Source organism: Barbatula barbatula, assembly GCF_947034865.1.
Source record: "Barbatula barbatula genome assembly, chromosome: 11".
In the NCBI taxonomy this organism is placed as follows: Eukaryota; Metazoa; Chordata; class Actinopteri; order Cypriniformes; family Nemacheilidae; genus Barbatula; species Barbatula barbatula.
In genome coordinates, this window is record NC_136774.1 from 16,241,217 (window position 1) to 16,259,903 (window position 18,687).

At 38.2% G+C, this 18,687-nt stretch overlaps 2 protein-coding genes across 2 annotated transcripts; both read right to left on the reverse strand.

The window, feature by feature from the left end:
- Positions 1 to 418: 418 nt before the first annotated feature.
- On the reverse strand, positions 419 to 9,817 carry nt5dc2 (5'-nucleotidase domain containing 2). The gene is made up of 14 exons (XM_079467162.1): positions 8,656 to 9,817; positions 8,342 to 8,526; positions 8,062 to 8,136; positions 7,920 to 7,975; positions 7,740 to 7,833; positions 7,171 to 7,299; positions 6,123 to 6,183; positions 5,503 to 5,605; positions 5,207 to 5,308; positions 4,972 to 5,053; positions 3,789 to 3,875; positions 2,643 to 2,783; positions 2,014 to 2,078; positions 419 to 1,935 (listed from the first exon to the last, which is right to left on the reverse strand). Exons 1-14 carry the CDS (start codon positions 8,999 to 9,001, stop codon positions 1,674 to 1,676), a joined length of 1,788 nt encoding a protein of 595 aa, XP_079323288.1. The 5' UTR covers positions 9,002 to 9,817; the 3' UTR covers positions 419 to 1,673.
- A 59-nt stretch (positions 9,818 to 9,876) lies between these two features.
- ccdc22 (CCC complex scaffolding subunit CCDC22) lies at positions 9,877 to 18,398 on the reverse strand. The gene is made up of 16 exons (XM_079466894.1): positions 18,025 to 18,398; positions 17,560 to 17,737; positions 17,253 to 17,385; positions 16,643 to 16,749; positions 15,732 to 15,816; positions 15,357 to 15,526; positions 14,029 to 14,241; positions 13,542 to 13,733; positions 13,206 to 13,325; positions 12,837 to 12,953; positions 12,188 to 12,289; positions 11,955 to 12,062; positions 11,708 to 11,803; positions 11,449 to 11,508; positions 10,989 to 11,063; positions 9,877 to 10,877 (listed from the first exon to the last, which is right to left on the reverse strand). Exons 1-16 carry the CDS (start codon positions 18,072 to 18,074, stop codon positions 10,764 to 10,766), a joined length of 1,920 nt encoding a protein of 639 aa, XP_079323020.1. The 5' UTR covers positions 18,075 to 18,398; the 3' UTR covers positions 9,877 to 10,763.
- Between the last annotated feature and the right edge of the window lie 289 nt (positions 18,399 to 18,687).

An 18,687-nucleotide genomic window follows, 5' to 3' on the forward strand; every position in this document is an offset into this window, starting at 1 on the left:
TCAAGATAAAAGCCCCGCTGAATGCAAAGCTATGGGCGTTTGTGTTTTAAAAATGCTTATAAAAATGATAAATTATAAAAAAGTATAGCATTTAGTATCATGGCATCTGGTATACATAAACCTAATAAAGTATACCGGGGATCCACCAGAACATAGCTATGCCATTATTTAAAACTAAAGGTTTTGTAGTCATTGCATTTACGGCTTCCACAGCGAAGCCCGGCGAAAGATTGAACGACAGCGCTGCTTAGGCCAGTTTGAACAACAGGATATGTCGTCAAATATGCATTACATCATTGCAATCTTTAGGGAACGAACGATCAATATGCAACACAAAAGACACCTATGGATTTGTTTAAAAAATAAAGATAATATTGGTAGTTCACCTTAAACAAAGTAATTGCTTAGTTCAACAATGGACAAAATCAGTATTTGATGTTTATACATTTTAGAACAACAAACACTATATTTCAAAGAGCAAACTATGTCAATCATTTTCCAGAAGAAATATACAAAACGTTTACTTCGTACAGTTGCCGTGACCCGGATTCGAACCGGGGTTGCTGCGGCCACAACGCAGAGTACTAACCACTATACGATCACGGCGCGCTACCAAGCAGATGTGAATCAGCGCAGAATACAGAGATTTTTGTTCGAACGAAAAACCCCCCAAAAAGGGTAAAACACAGAACACGAATAGTTTAACTTGTTATAAAAAAGACATAGTAAATTATATCTAATGTCAGCATCTACTTTTAACAAGTACTACCATTTACGTTGTATTTCTAAACTTATTTGACTTAAATTGTACAGGAAGCAAATAAAAAAGATGACAATATGTTATGTGGTTAGAGAATTGAATGTTGCTGCATAGCTACTCGCTGACGTCAGAATGTAACGAAACAACTTCAGATCGTACACATACTAAGTAAGTTGATAAACAAAATGCATTTGGTTTTGCCCTCCAGGAGCGTCCATTTATTGAATACAACTGTCGTTTAAAACAAAACATAGTTAAAAAGTTACAGAGAGTGGTTAATTGGGTATTTCTGCATGTAACAGGAATCCTGTTCTGTTAGTGTTTAGAAGGTTAGGAACATTACACAACACTAGTTGTAACAAGTTATTTGACCTATTCATAAATCTAATCAAAATGACTGTATTGTAATTCATATTGTGCATTTTTAGCCAGCGGCTTAATACTTTACTAATCAGAGTTAAAAAAAACCTGGGTCCCCAAATATAGATAGTCTGCTTTCATCCTTTGTGATATCATGATTCATCGGAATTCAAGGTAATGCAAACAGTATTCGACTATGACTACAAATCTCATGACGTACAGGATGAATCTATAAAAAGGTAAACCGCTTAACGTTCTTAACACTTCACTGTTTTGCACAGTTTTGTAAGAGCATGTAAAACAGTTTAGCATGTAAAACAGTTAAAGGTAAGAACGCGTGAAGAGATGAATCATAAACAAGCCCTTCAACGTTTCACCGTGCACGGCTTGAGAACATTGAGATGCATTGTAACAAAACGTCCAGCAGATGGCTCCAGCGCTTGCCGAGCAGCAGCACAAATTGCCACGTTACCAATACCACTCAAGACATGGATCCAACCTGTCACTTTTCAAAAGTTCAGTTTATATTTGCATTTTAACCCCTTGGCAGTTTTTAGCGAATGTGGGCCATCTCTTCCAGGAAGGGCGTCTTCATGCAGCCAGTGCAGAGCTGGTCCATCCAGAGGGGGGCTTCGTGCTGCAGGGGTGTGCGGCGAGGGTAAAAGGTGTATGAAAGATCATAGTTCAGCAGGCAGCTGATAGAGGCCATGTAGAGGTCAGAAAAACGACACAGGCGTCGGGAAAAGTAGGTGGGGTTGTGGCAGGTGCGGAATATGCTCCCAAAGTGAGGGTTGAAGAGGTTCTTTGTGACAGCTCTGTGAATTAGAAAATGGAGAAACGTATTATAATGCTTGCACTTTTCATAAATGTATCATCTATTGTTTTCCCCTCACCTTAGCTCCTCCCTCTCTTTGAGCCACTCTTGCAGAACCTTCTTGGACTCTGGATCTTTATACATCTGGTTGAGAAATAAATGCATTAGGCAGATGTCCTAAAATGCCTATCAATATGCAATAATGTTCAAATTTGAAATAGCAGGCTATTGCCTGTTCAAGATTTTAAAGTTTTAATGGTTTCATTAAACTTTAAAGTTAAAGATGAGAAATGCATTAATTTGAGACAATAACTCTGGGGTTTAAAGAGCAGCAATAACTACGAGGTGTCGCTACGAAGATGTCACATTTATTTAAAAAACATGCAATCATTAAGCTTTAAACAATGATCAGTTAAACCTTGACAGAAAACGATGTTAGATGCATTCTGGATTATGTACAACAGATAAATCAATCACATCAAGCTTGTCTTACACAGCAGTTTTTTGTATGCACAGTTAGATCATCTAAAACACAATATAGTCAATATTTAGCGAATGGACCTCTGCCAAATCAATCAGGTCTGTCCTATTATACAGCCATATGGGTACAAGCAAGCACGTGTATGGCAGGACAAGCTTGATTTAGTCCACATTATAAACCGAATACTACAAATTTTATGAATGGTTTAAGAGTGAATTGAATCGTACCTGCATGCGCTCCAGCAGACCAGTGAGGGCCTGCAACCATGTGAGACTTTGCGCATACTGCTCTGTATTCACCACCTTTGTCTCCACCTCAAGTTCAGGCACAATCGCTCCTGTTCTCCAGCCATGTCGCAGCATCAGGTCCTTAAATGTCATGACATAAACAGAAGTCCACTTAAAAAACTTCAATCAATCAGAGTTACTATTTGACACAGGAAAAAAATATTGACTTTGGAAACCATAGTTTGTCCAAATTGTGGCACAATGGCTTTGAAAGTGAAGAGGAAGATTCACGGAGATCTACGAACGCTTGATCAAATCTGCAATCTAAACATTTATAACAGAAAAAAGACATAGCAAAACAAATTCAAATGCTAAATGAGAAAGCCATGCTGTGGTAATGTATGCCACTGGGCCAAGGGATGTGGTAGGAAGGCTCAGGCGAAACAGGATAGTTCCCAAAATGATTTTTATTACAGCATATGAAGAGGCTTGGGGTGACAAATCCTTAAATTATAACGAGAATAAAAAATAAACATTAAAAAGGAATAACATAACTGTACATTCAGGCTTCCACTTGTCAACCTGACTATGAACAAAACATCTGCTGTAGTAGCAATACCGACACTAAGTATAACACACTGGCATCCTCCTCTCTCCCGAGTATCTAAGAGAGACTCCCTTAAATAGACCAGGTTCACCAGGTTAAGCACTAGGACAAATCATTCTACAATCAAATACAAATAAAAAAAGAGGCAAGTTTTGTAAATCAGGAAGAAAATAGCACGCTTTAATATCAGTAATATACTCTCCTAACCAATATTAACCGAAACAGCTTTCCTCCAGCTATTTTAACAAAAAGGAGAAAAGCAGCCCCACTGAGTGAAATATAGTTCCTTCCGGCCCTTTAAATCTGCGTCTCAGAGAGGACCCGATCCCTATAGGAATTTTATAATAACTAAGACCCAGGAACCTTGATGTGCAGTGTGATAATAGCGGCTTTGTGCACCTAACCGCATCCTCATAATCCAGTTATAATGATAATCAGGTTAAAATTGTTTTCCCTTACTGTTTGTAACATGCTATAACCAGCACAACAGACAAACTATAAATGTGAGCACCATGGAATTCAATAGAACTGTAACTTACTGCCAAATCACTGTAGAGATGATCTCCAAAATAGAACACCTTGGATCCTCGCCATCCAGTTAGCTTCAGAAAATCTACAAGATTTCCCTAAAAAAGAACAAGCAAAGACACAAGTCACATGTTTATGTTCTGAGTAGCTACGAGACCAAGCAATTATTTCCATGACTCGTTTATTTTTCTGGAAGCTATGTAGCAACAGACCTTTCTTTCGTTTTCCCATTTTACACAGCAGTGACAGTTGGCTGTTCTAAGTTTCCTGCCAGCCACTTTCCAACAAGTCTCCCCCCAATTTAGAATGCTTTACAAATGCTTCTTTAACTATCTTGCTGGAGGGTGTTCATAAAGTCTCTGTATTGACTTCTGTTCCGGCCAGCTGAGTTTGTTTGTAAATGCCTGACAACACAGAATTGTGCTCAATCAACTTTCCATTGAGACTGAGGTTCTGATACTGCCCTCTTTCCCACTTCTTTCCCATAAAAAGGGAAGGAAATTAAGTGAATTCTTTCGAAATTCACACAGGACCCATGCTCCGATGGAAAGACTTGGCTTTTTCTCACAGAGAAAGGAAACAAGTGAACCACACAACTTTATAAAGCATGATTCAGTGGGTCAAGGTTTTACAAGTAGGACAAATGTTGCAGGAGTTCTATACAAATTTGTATCTGTAATCCTCTGACCTAACCCGCATTCAGCGATGAGTCAGATGAAAGGTCTGATGGCAATTTGGCAACTAAAAGCTTGCCAGCTAACCAGATATCTTCATGTGTTGCTCATAATCGTGTTGAGTGAAAAGAATACAATTGGCCTATTTTGACAACAACAAAAGCAGCATAAGGGGTGATTCACATTTTGCTTCGTTTGTGTGAACAAGTTCATTATTTTAAATGTAGACGCGAAATAGGGAGCGACACAGGGTCGCGATGAACATATGGTGTGGCATGCAGACTTTTCTAGCCGCGTCGGCACCGCATAGAGATGGAAATAGTTCAACTTTTCAGAGTGCCGCACGTGCACCACGGCTCACTTTTTAGACACGGAATTTGAATCCCCCTTAGACATATCTATGTTGAATATTACACACTGTACAACACAAAATATATATATATTTTAAGTTAATTCCAAATGTACATAATCAAATAAGTTATAAATACACATTTAGGTTATTCAAATCTTTTTTTGTTACCTGCTTATAGATCTGTCCCTTATCCAAACTCTTGATCCTATCCCACTTTAAGTCTCCATTGCTGTCCAAACGTCTGAATGGTCTTGAAAATTTTAATATATAGAGATACTTTAATACATTAATTCGAGAATAAGCATTTAGGAAGAATATACTAGAAATCAATATTTATATTAGGCAGGTTAGTAAGTTCGATATTCATTTAACATAAACATTTTATTCAATAAAACAGACTTACTTTACACAGTCATTAAAAAAATTTGGCTTATCAGCTTGAACAATGACAACGTCAAAGAATTCCCTCCAGTCTTTTCCAACCATATATTTCATGCCTTTGTCACTAAAGGAAAATTAAGCAAAACACATAAATCCTAAAGTACATTGAATACAAAAATATTATGAAACAATAATTGGTAGTTCATATGGTTTCTTAAATTAACTAGATAAACTGAACTTAAAATAGTAAGTTTGAGATGATATAAAGTTAACTTATCTTTTGCATATAGAAATGTGTAAAACCAACGGGAAACTCACACAAAGCTGAAGGGGCTATTGGTAATAAGGAAAAGTTTCTTCCCCTGGCTGGCCAGTCGGTGTAACACAGCATATGTCTCATCTCCTCTGAGAATGTATTTTTCTGGGGGCCAAATAAGCAAAAAAAGGTTACAGGAGGTAGAAAGTGAAAGAGACAAAAACAGAATACAACATGGTCTTTTGAAAGCCAAACAACTGCATACTGACAAAAATCTGTGATTCTGCAGACCATAATAAATTACATACAGATACGATCTGTACTTCCTTTTAGTATAATACGTATTTGTCTCGCAGTGAAATATCTTGTGAAAGCATATGGAGGGTTCTTTGGAGCAAAGATTAGATTGGGCTATCCCAACAGAACACACTTGTATTCTCTAGAGGTCAGATTATGCAACAGGCTGTTCTGGAAACAAACCCCACATCGACACGGACCACACAAATGGACTGAGAGCCTTGTTTTTATTTTCTTAATATTCAGTTATTTGCTCCCACCAAGCAACATAACACTTGAAGGTCTTGCTTTTGGCTTGGTGTCAGGCAAATACAGCGCTTTTTTATGCCATTGGAAATGTTTGGCATCAAGGCAATGCACATAGTAAATATTTGTTTATACTCACCAAGATCCTGCATGATCCATTTGTACATGTAACCCTTGATATGCACCATTCCAATCGCATCCTGCAGACAAAAATTGGCTGTTTTAACTTTGTGCTTATGGTCTCCAACCAGTAAATTTAAACAACCGAGAATAAAACCTAAAACAAACATATCGCAATTTATTTTGTGAATTTTGTGTTCCAATTCATATTCATATCATTCAAACACAATAAAATGCCAACTGGACAGAACTATTACTCTTTTTTCCAGTACATGTTTCCTTTATTCATTGTCATTCTTTTTCCTTTGTTAGAAATAGGAATACAAATATTTGTTCTCATATGTTTCCAACATAATACCAATTTTAGAAAACTTTACTTTGATCAGCTGCCAGGTTTCCGGTTCCTCTGACAACTTACGCACCCACACGCCTCTACGTGTACAGTACAGTCTGTTCTATCAGCGCTGACAGATATGAAGTCACAAAGCTGCATTTGTAAGATAAACAAGTGCAGCATTCTAGCACTATCCCTGAAAAGCAACCTAAAACTTGCTTGGTCATTTTGGAAAAAGAAACGCATGCTAATTGAATTGATTATTGGTTTTATCAATGTCAACATTTTTCAGATTTGGTCAAATGTGCTTAGCCATTTATCATCATCAACGAGAGTTAGACCGATGAAAGAAAGATTGGGGCTGAAAAGCAGAACTGAAAAAGACGACTACATTCTGTTCTGGCAGACTGGCCAAAGCAGCATGAAAAAACAAAGTTGCCCTGCAACACAATTCAGGCCCACTGTGATCCCGGCTGAATAAAAAAACAAATCAGTCAGCTGTGCTTAACCACAGGCAGAAGAAAGATCCATCTCAGCTTGACGACGAACTTAACAAAAAGATGTTCAAGAAACATCTCTCACGGTTTTAAATGACAATAGCAGTTTGTAAACCATTCCCACAGTCTAGAAAAACAGAATGGCTTTATTGAGCAAATTCACTAACAAGCTTTAGGACATTAGGAAGATAAAGTAAAGAAGAGGTTTGTTTATAAAGATTCACATTTTGACTTACAGAGACATCTTTGTAGAGATGAACGGGGTCATACTCGATGTCATTTGAGATGAAGTAATCGTTTGCAGCTGCCAAGAGAGTCATCTCAGGGATGGAGAAAACGTCCATGAACTGCTTCATCATAGGACCCTGATAAAATGATAATAAAATATTAAATACATGATTCAGATGCAAACTACAAAGAAACCTTAAATTATTCAGCGTTTTTAGCAAAGCAAAATTTTTATTTTATGTAAGGGTTTGCAAGCCAGTTTCCTCTCATACCCTCTGCATTTTAATTGATTTATTCTTCACATTTACTCATTACAAAAATCCATAATTTTCCAGTCCTAGAAAATATTATTTTAATTCTATGACATTTTCCATGCTGACAACCTCAATCATTATAACTAGGTGCACATAATAGGATCCAAGATGATGAAAGGGTTGTCCCAATTTGCCCCATTGACCTCTTAATACTGAGAAACAAAATGTAAGCCTTTAAATATGTCTTGGTTAACATCAAACTCTCGTCCTTAAAAGCGGCTGCTGAAACCATACTGTGGTGGTGTTCTATGGAACAATTCTACCTTGCCATAGAATCCGCTGACTTGGTGGAGGGGGATGTGATTTGAGCCTCCATAAAGCTGCATGACTTCTTCATCAGGGACGGGTTTCAGACCCCTGTGTATAGGAGAAACAAACCTTCTAGATTACCCAGACATCTTCTTTAAACAAACGGACAGACCGATGTGATATAACCAATTTACCGATAAACGGTGCCCAGCTGGATATAATGGAAGGCATCGATTTTCATCAGAAGTCCCTGTGGAGTACATAAAACAGGTTTTCAAGCTTCAGCTGTAATAAAACAACGGTGAAAAAGTATACAAAAATTCATTTTTAACGCACCTTTTGGACGTCATAGTGAAGGCCCCTGGTTGCAAAGTTGGGAATGTAGTCATACTTGCAGATTCCCTCAGGATACTAGTGAAAACAAGAAACACAGCAAACTTTCATCAATCCTAAACATGCCAAACAGACTTGCACTACATGTTTAACGGTCTTTGTTGTTAATGCACATTTTCCTTATAATAAAATTTGGTATCACTTAAATAGATTAAACCTATCAAAGTCGCTAAAAATCAATAAAAACTGGTCAAGGTGGGGGATGGGATGTTTTTCCACAGACCTTATAGTGCTCCACCAGAAACTCTCGTGCTTTGTTGTATATCATTTCATCCAAGGCGCTGGAATATTGAGCAAGTGTGTAATCATAGTCAAAGCCGTAGATGTCCACTTCTTCCAGATCCACCTCATTGTTGGCATAAATAGTGGAAGGGTTCAACAGATTGCACACTCCGGGAGGAATCAGATCTGCGGGAAAATGCGTTTTTATTTTTCCTCTCTTAACTAATTTGTATTTTAATTGGCAAGTTAGTCTATTAAATGTCACACGTGTGCTACGTGCGCTGACAACATAAAACCCTAAATAAAAAAACATACCGTGGACGAGTCGTTTCATCTCATTATATCTCGCCCACAAGTACGTCTTGTTGTTGATCTGCGGGGCCGTGGATGAGAAAGCCCTGCCAGATTTGGTAAGCGATTCTTCGGCCCTGTTTTTCCCCACGATGGGATGTCTCTGCGATGTAACTGCGGCCGGGTTTTTTGTCGATCCACAGTTTTGTCCGTCTTTGCAGCACTCCTGTCTGTTCGTCGTTGAACCAGACGGGGCGAAGGTTCCGCACGAAAAAGCGGGGATATTAAACCCTGCACACAACCCAGCCCTGCAACTAGAGCTTCTCTGCCACAATGCATGGCTCAAACTGACTATTTGTTTGGAAGCCATGCCTAAACCACACTTCAAAAGCTCTTTCTTTACACGCAACTGAAATCCTCAGTTGAAGTTGTTTACCCCTTTCGTGCGTGCATGCACCGCGTGTTAAGGAAGCTCTCCGTCTGTGTGAGCTGATACAGGTTTTCAAGGCGGGCACAGGAGATGATATTAACCAATCAAATAACACATTTGCAGTTATTGACATCTAGCCTGAACCAATAAGAAGTGCAGACTGCGTTTATCTTATTAGGGGGTTGTTCTAAAAGGAAAAACGTGTTTACAAGCCAGTCTAACCAATATGTTGCCTAGCATAACATTTTGCAATATTTCGAGCTGAATGATTGGTCAGACGACCTGGCAACTACATGCGCTACGTGACTGAATGTGCTTTACATAAACGTTTTGTCCCTGTAGCCGCTGGCGTTGTGCGCACAGGATCTAACCGCACAGAGACTCGGGAGAATATGTTCTTCCTCAAATACACAACAATAATGTCGGACTTGTTTGCCTCTTGTCACTACACGACAGAGTTTAGGAACGTGCTGCAATAAACCGCCACGCGTTAAAACCAAACGTATGCGCAATGGCTTAAGTTTAAAGCGGTAAGACGGACACAATTATCTTACATGTCCAGCTTTGAACCTATATAATATCGCAACAGATAAACAACATCGATTTCTAGCTCATGCCTCATTCGGAACGTACACCCATGTTTCCTCAGTTAGTGGATTTTATCCTCGTTTGAAGGTAAAAGTCACGGATGTGTAAGATTGACAAGTTGCGCAAACGTGAGCTTCCTTCAACTTCATTTCTCAAATGAATACGTTCACTTATGTTTCGGACTCGAGGAGAATGATTGCGCGCAGGGTGTGGCAGTTTCGCTGAAGCGTGTTTTGGTGTTGGACGTCCCAGAAAAGGCTTGATCCCACAAAACAGTTTGCCACTATCTACATGATATCAATTTGTAATTTAAAAAAGCAAACGGAGACTGGTAATGTCCCACTACAATAACAACTAGTAAATAAAATATCACGTCATGTTTAGAGATTGAGCAGATTTATACAAGACATGGTAAAGTACAAAACAATTTCAGCATAATCTCTAAAATCAAACATTTTAAAGCTTGACTTGAACACTATGAACTGTTTAGAAAAACAGCTTGATTGGTACAATCAGTGTTAGTCAACTAAACTTGTTTAAACAAACTTCTCTAATCAGAGGTAATGACTAACCCTTCAGTTGTGAACATTTTACTTTTAATACAAATTTTAATAGTGCTATATCAGGGCCAAACATGTGTGTTCTCAAATTTGTTTTTCTCTGTGTTTAGGACTGAACCCCATGATTTCACAAGCTCAATCCCCTGGATATTTAAACGTTCATGAATTGAACTTATATGATTAATAACAATCAAAGGTCATTGTTAACGGATACTTTCATATACATAATAAATGTAATCACTGTTAAACAAAGAACAAAGGTGTTGTCTTATCCAGTTGAGTCACTCAAATTCTTCAAGTCCAAAAACCTCATCGCAACAATCAGAATTAGATGTATTAAGCGTCTCTTAGAATGTAATTTTGATGCAAAAAACAGTCTTCAGTGTTCAAACCCCCAGTAAAAGCTTAAAGTTGCTGATGTGATGAGGATTCTTTTTTATGTACTGATGGAGGCCGATGCAGGCGGGAGTGAGACCAGAGTCTCTCAGAGCAGCACTCATTCCAGCACGCCTGGTTGTATGCTGCAGTACCAGAAATGTAGACTGAGCCACGGCTCATCCTTCCCGGATCTTTGCAGCAAGGGCAGAGTTTTCCTGACGAATAGCCTTATAATCTTCAAGGATCTTCTCTAGATTACTAACTGTCCTTTTGCCATTCTCAGTCTCTATCTGCAAATCAAGAACGTATACAACTGATGGCACAGCTGAAAGTGACAATGACTGTTTACTTTTCATAATGTCTACTAAATTTGACTTTGTATTTATGAGTTTGTTACAAACCTGCTCCTCAAGATCTCTAATTTCTCTCATGATGGTTCCTGTGTCCTCAATGGTTTGAATCAGCTGAGTGCAGTTCTGAGACAACACAAATGTTAAAACGATTTAAATGATACATTTCAAACTTACACTGTAATTCTCACTTACAACAGCCAGTTAAGAGAGTCACCAAGGGCACTAACTCAGAGTCCATTTACGTTGGACAGATGGACAGAAGTGCTTTTAATGGCATGGGTATAAGAAACAAGCCACCACAATTACGGGGCGTTGTTGAATTGTTGTTTTAGCGGGATCGCAACAAGTCCACCACATGGAGGCCTTGTCACATGAGACGAAAACATAATTTCCAAATGTCACATTTCAAATGTGCACGTCCATTGTAAAACCACAACCTATGTGCAACATCAAGTCCTATTGAATCACAATTGTTTGCTGAACATCTTGATGATATTCTCACTCGTACCTCATGTAACGCAGCCAAGAACTTGTAGGATTTGCGGACAGATTCATCTTTTTTGGCATCCTGCAGTTTAAAAATATTTCATTTTTAAAAATAAACAATACTTTTACTTCTGTATATTGAAAAGTAGAGATAAAATAAAGAAATATTTAAAGTCATGCAATTTATCTGGTACACTAATTTAACAAAGGCATTGATAACACTGACCAGGTTTTATTTTATATTATTTTAATAAAACATTTTATTAAAATAAAAACAGAACCTTAAAAACCAGCTCATCGGTGACAGCAAATGTTCGGTCAAGCTTTCCCGTTAGGCCATTAATCTCTTTCTGCAACTCCTTTGTGTCTGAAAGAATCTGCAGGGGCACATAATGGGGTCAGAGGTCAAAAGGCTTTCTGAGGACTTGCCAACTTCAAACATAAAGTAAACGTCTGTGAATACGGGTCAAGAACTTAAATGAAGTATTTTCACTGAGTACTAGATAATGGAAGAACTCAAACAAAGACCTTAGTAATTTCCTCCTTCTGCTTCTTTATGTTGCCTACGATCTCCAAGATCCTGATGGTGTATGCCGAACGGCACACATCTTTGGACAGCGTTTCATACTCGGTCAGCTGCGGAAAAACATTGGGAGGGGCAAACACACTCGATGTTGAAACAACAAACATCCATACTAAACCCTTCTTGGGGTAAAACATATTTTTGCTTGACAAAGTGGTGACAAATAAAAGATGTATACCAGCTGCTTGTAGAGGCTCTCCTTCTTTTTGGCTTCTTCAGCAGACTGTCTGATTTTCTCATGAAGATCTTTAATTTCTGTCAGCATCCTAGAGGACTCGAACTAAAAGAGTTTGCATAGAGGTCATGAATGTGAACACACATTTAGTTTATGACTATCACGTTATAAGTCCAACTGCGCTTTTAGTAATTTTCTAAAGGGATGATATGATGAACATTTTATATTATTTTTGATAATCTGTAATAATAAAATGTTTGATGCACAATGTAAAATAAGCAGTTTCTTAAAATAGATAAACCATTATGTATAGGGGCATTAACGCATCAGCCATAAAAGTCCTATTTTTTTACCAAAGGGTCAAAGAAAATGTGAATGATGATCATGATAATTAAAATGTAAAATAAAAAATAAACATAATTTATGTTAAGTTTTGTTTTGGTGCGTGAAAACTTGGCTTACATAAGATCATTTCAGTGTTAACATAATAAAGTAGAGAAGATTTGTTTTTTTTTAAATCCCAAATGTTTATTGTTAAACAAAGCATATGATGTAAAAATAAGAGCTCCATGGCTTAAACAGGTCAGTCACAAGACTGACATTAGCAGTTGCTACAGGACTGTATCAGCCATCAACGTTAAACACACTGTACCTCTCTGTTGCTGCACAGTTCCTTCAGTCTGCGGTGTTCGTCAATCAATGGAACTCTGTGTTTCTCCCACTGAGAAGCCAGATTCACCACACGCTTCGAGCTGGCATCTACAAGACTCTAAAAAAAGAAACACAATGCAGAAAAACATGAACAACATTTTTTTTTCAGAATGTGATACTTGTAAAGGCTGGTTACATTACATACTCTTTTATTAGTTTGGTTTTTATTGCTCTTCGCTCAGCCGCCTGTTATATTGTAATGTCTTAAATTATATAACACATTGCAAGTCTACATGTTTTCTATTAAGGTTTGTGTGGCAAAGGTACAACAGAGAGAAGGTTGGTGCCACAGGTGTTACTTGTTATGTACCTGTAACTTGAGCAGGTTGTTTTCAGCGTCAGGAAGGAGGTCAATGGTCCGACTCTTAATTTTGACAGAGTTCTCCTTCTCTGCGTTATTCACCTCCCTCTGACTCGCCTCATCTGACACCTACAGATATAAACACACAGACAAATCTGAATTTATGCATTTAGTATAAGACTCCCAATGGAATATGGGTATTTGTTTATGTATTTATTTATTTTTAAAGGCCATTGCAGCACTAAAGGTTATTCAAGGCATGTGAAATCTGAGAATAAAAATATTTCAATGTTGAATTATCATTATTTTTCATTAACAACAAGTACTTAAGAGTGACCTTATTACCTGCTTGATGGACACAGTGAGCAGTTTGATGTCTCCGCCCACTTCTTCCATTTGGACTGACAGTTGTTGCAACTGTTGTTGCAGAGCAGAAAGTTCTGCTTCCTGTAGGGCCTTCAGGTCCTCCTCTGATTGGTGAGAGCTGGGAAGTGCACTTGCTGCTGCCGCCATCTGCTGGACTGCTTTCTCAGGTTCCTACAAAATAATAAAAACTTTTCATCATTAATCAATTACAGCTAAATTGACTAAATAGGACATGTAAAGATGCAGTTACAGATAAAAGTGAATGATACAATTTTAGAAAAAAATAGATGTTTATGTCCAATAATTAAATGAAAAAAGCAATATATATATATATATATATCTTCAATTAAATAAATTCATTTTAATAAAAAATTGTAATGCCTTTTTAAATTTCATTAGTGGTATGTGTACAAGGAACACATGGTCTTCTTACTTTAAGAACTAATAAAGAGTAAAGAAATGCTACCTGTGTAAAAGTGAATTTCTCTGTGTGGGTGAAGCGTGTGCCTTTGGTCAACACATCTCTCCCAGAGGAGGCACCGCTGAATGACTGAAGCATTTCTGTGAGGTCAGAGGTCGAGCGCGTTGCTCCATGCATGTCAGGCCGAGGCTGGGCCGCCACTCTCAGTTGTTCCTCAATCCGCTTCTGCAGTCGAGCTTTTTTCCTGGCTCGGTAATCCTGCAGATGTTAGACATAAAGCATGAACAAGACCTTTTATTAAACCTATGGTGAAAACTGAATTGGGTAATTGTCCAAATTTTAATATGTACAAATTTGACCCATACACTTCTGACAGGTTATATGCAGGTCATTTCACTCACATTTTTCACTTTCTGTCTCTGTGGTCGAAGGAATATTTCTTTGCATAAAAGCTTTATAGGACAGAAAACTGAAGGGATATTGAGATAAAAACATGTGGTAAGCAGAATAATTGATTCTTGACCATTGCATCATTTAGAATTAAAGTGATAGTTCACCATTAAAATGAAAATTCTGTCATTATTTACACGCCCTCTTGTCATTTCAAACCTGTATGACTTTCTTTATTCTGCAGAATAAAGAAGATATTATGAAAAATGCCGTTGGTCCACATTGACTTGCATTGGTTTTGTGTCCATACAAAAGAAGTCAATGGGTACTGTTGCTTTTCGGTTACCAACATTTTCAAAATGTCTTTTGCAGAAAAAATTTAATCACACAGATTTAAAATGACAAGAAAGTGAGTAAATGATGAAGGAATTTTTATTTTAAAGACAAACTATTCCTTTAATGCTTCCCGTCACGCTCATTTCATGATCTTGGTTGTGCCTTCATTTCCTGAGTCCATTCTCAGTTATTATTAAGTTTAACACTTTTTATGGATATATTGTAATTATTTTTAGACTGCTCTAACCACAACCCCACCCCCGCACATGAAACCGTAAACAGGAATAGAAATACAAACACAGATATAGTCTGCCTTGTGATTTACAAATGGGTGCTGGACGCTTGGAAAATGTCTAGGGGTCAGACAATAGGCCAGTGTGTAAGCTGGAAAGCAGGTGAGGTGAGAATGTGGAGGTCAGCAGTACAGTAATAAGACACATACATGCTGAATGTCACACTAGTGTGAAAGGCACCTCTGTGTTCATCCTCATGTTGATACATGCCTTTACCACAGAGACGGCATCAAGAAAGCAGGACGGTGTTATTCTTATTAACAGCTCAGAGAACCCAAAGCTAATGATAGAGGGATGCACACTGAGACAGAGAAATAAAGTGTGTTTTGTTTTAAGTTTGAAGCGGAAAACAACCTCAGGAGTCAGTCTCGACAGCAGACCCTGGCTGTTCCATTCACTCTCCCACTCCTGTGCGGCACTGAGCTCAGAGACATGGTTCTCCAGGAGGGACGCTGGCACTGAGGCATGCTGGGAAGGTTGGGCGGTCACAGGCAGCAAATAATTCCTCCAGTACTGTTGCATCTCTGAGAGAATGCATGAAGAAACATTAGAAACACATGCTCATGTTAGAAGACTACTCATCAGCGCTAAATATGGCTTTATCAAATTCCTCAATGGGCTAGTCACACTTCAGGGGCAGGTGGGAACTACAAAATACCTACAACGGATCAGGCAAATCCCACATAACCTAAGTGGTTTTCTAATTTAGGTCAATGTAAATGAACATACCTTTTGGCTGTTTCCTGGAATAGACCTTGACTGAGTATGGGAGACTCAGCTGCTGGACGTGAAAATGGTGAGACGGGCCAGAGCTCTGAAATCAAATTCACACACATTTGCGAGTTTGTTAGGTGGCTCGACAGAATTTTCAATAACCCTGCAACAACGGCACATGTATTTAAGTGAAACATATTTCTTATGTTACCGGCAAAACGCGCCAAGTGTAGGTGTCACATCTAAGGCATGTTTCAACATTTATTTTCGAAGTTCAATTGTATTTAAAGGGATAGTTCACCCACACATTTAGAGAAGAATTACTCAACCCCAAGTTTTTCCAAACCGGTATAAATGTCTTTGTTCAGTTGAACACAAAGAAAGATTATTTACAAAAGTGTTTTAGCAACTGAGATTTCTGAAGCACCATTTACTACCAAAGTAGAAGATATTAAAATGGTTGTCGAAATTTACCCAGAACGGTTTGCTTTTGTACATTTTTCTAAATATATTTTACAGATAAAAGAAATACAATATTTTATTCTTCTACTATAGTAGTCAATGGTGCCATAGAAATCTTAGTTAATAACATTCTTCCAAATATCTTTCTTTGTGTTCAACTCAACAAAGAAATGTATACAGGTTTGGAACAACTTGAGAGTGAGTAAATGATGACAGAAATTATAACATTTTTGGCTGAACATCTCTTTGAAGACTTGTTTTATAACAGTATTTTTTACAAACCAAGTGCAAATCAATATTACTTTCTGTGATAGTCGACAACAGATGTTGAAAAAATAGTTAAAGTTGCATTTAACTTTGATTTATTTAACTATATGACAAAACCATCTATCAAGTTATCAGAGTAAATCTATATCTACTGTGTCTGAGCCTCTGGAATTTAACGTTTAGTCATGTTGGAGTACCTGTGTTTTACGGTGAATGGGGAGTCTACAGGACGGAGGGAGCCAAGGCACTGACAATTGAGCTTTAATTTGAGCGGCAATTTCTCTCTGCAACAGCACAGATTTTCCTATTAGAGAAGAAAAGTCTATTACGATCAACTATTAATAATTTACATTAAATCAAATCATTTGGAAGCAACATATATCACAAAGCCAATCAAACACAATTAAGAGGAAAAACAGATAACGGAGTCTAGTCAAACTCAAAACATAAAAACAAGTGCAACATTTCTGAACCCACGTGGCGCTAACTTTGGATACCGTCCAGAACAATCAATGTCAGTTCTATCAGCCAAGCGTATTAAGTAGGGAAAATACTTCCTGTTGTATTTATTATGGAAAGCTGGAAGTAAGCAGCACATCTAACTATTTAAATTATACTGATCTTTTCCGGTCTTCTACTTGTCTTGTAGCAGATGTTGCAGTGAGCTCTTCCGAAGACTGTAACGTTTAAAATACTAAGGAACTAGTTTTTGACATATTCAGCACCAAATTTCAGATGTATCTCCACCTAAAAGTCAACCATTTGGCATATATAAGCCGCAATGAGGATTTCACTTAATTCACATACCTCCAGGCTGGTCCGAGGCCTCTGCACTCTCTCTGGGCAGCTTCTCCACCAGAAACATGAAGAGAGAACGGATCTCTGGTTCATTGCTATAAAGAAATGTCTGGTAGCCAATCTCTCCTTTAAAGCCCACATCCTAAACAAAAACATAATAATCCAACATTACAACAGTCTCTCAAACAAACTAAAGTTACTAAAATTGTTACACTTTCGACTGGGATGTATTACTTATTAGCGATCTCAACTGACTCGGCTTAGACATTAGTGAGGGGTCAACTTATCTTATAAGTCTGAGCACTGTGTCTCTCACCTGACAGGCTTGTGCAAGACTCATGCCCAGTCTAAACCGAGCAGACATTCCAGGGGGCAGCGAGTGAGACAAGCCATTGCCCAGCGAAGGGTCGATGACACGCAGGCATCTCACCACTGCCTCTACAATCAGATCACTGGTGAACTGCTTCACACTCTGAACACCTTCATCGATGTCTCTGTAAGGCAGATGAGATCAAATACAGTCATGTGCATCACATAAAACCGCACATATTATGCAAAGCTGATGACAAATCCCCAAAAGATGTATCGTTACGATATAAAACGGTTGCATATGCAGGGGTACCAAGTGCAATTTCTACATGCAAAGTACATTCAAAGATATTAAAAGAAAAACAGTTCATGACCCTAAAAGAGTTTAACCAGCACATAGTTTGGACTGTGTCAAAACTCTAAAGACAGAGGATATGACTTGGATAAGACCTGTTAGATCTCGGATACCTACGTGCCAACTTGTCGTAGGGAGTGTATTAAAATCTTATCGACTTCTTCCATCACGAAACGAGATAAGATGTAACTGCTCGACCGTCTGTAAAAATATAAACCCCGACGTGGGAAAGCAAATGAATATCATAAGGTTTTAGCTAACCCTCAGCATCGCCCTGCACTACAGTCCGTGCAGGGCTGCTAACCCGGACGACCTTTCCGTTGTCATAGTAACAGTTGAACTCGCTATTTAAACGAACTTCAAAGTGCTTTTTACCACATCCCCGAAAAATAACTAGTCAAAATTACAGCCCTTTTTCAGCTAGTCTCTTCAAAATCTCCTTTTGCTGGAGAGGAAGTCGTTACCAAGGAGTGCCCGGCGCGGTGTACAATGGGACATGAAGTTGTAGTAAATATACAAATCCGTAGTGGACTATTGGCCAAAAACTCCAACTCCCAGCATGCACTTCGCGTCCAGTTCTCGTGACTGAGGGTGACGCGTATGCACGTGCTCGGTCCAGGAACGAATTGAAAATGTTCAGATGTTGTTGGTTGAGATCTGCTCAGAACACTCGAATATAAGCGTGTCTTATTCACAAGTTTAGCAATCACGCTTAACCAAAAAAACATAGGAATTACGAAGTTTTATTCGTGTTTTTGTTTTATTATTAAACAATGAGTA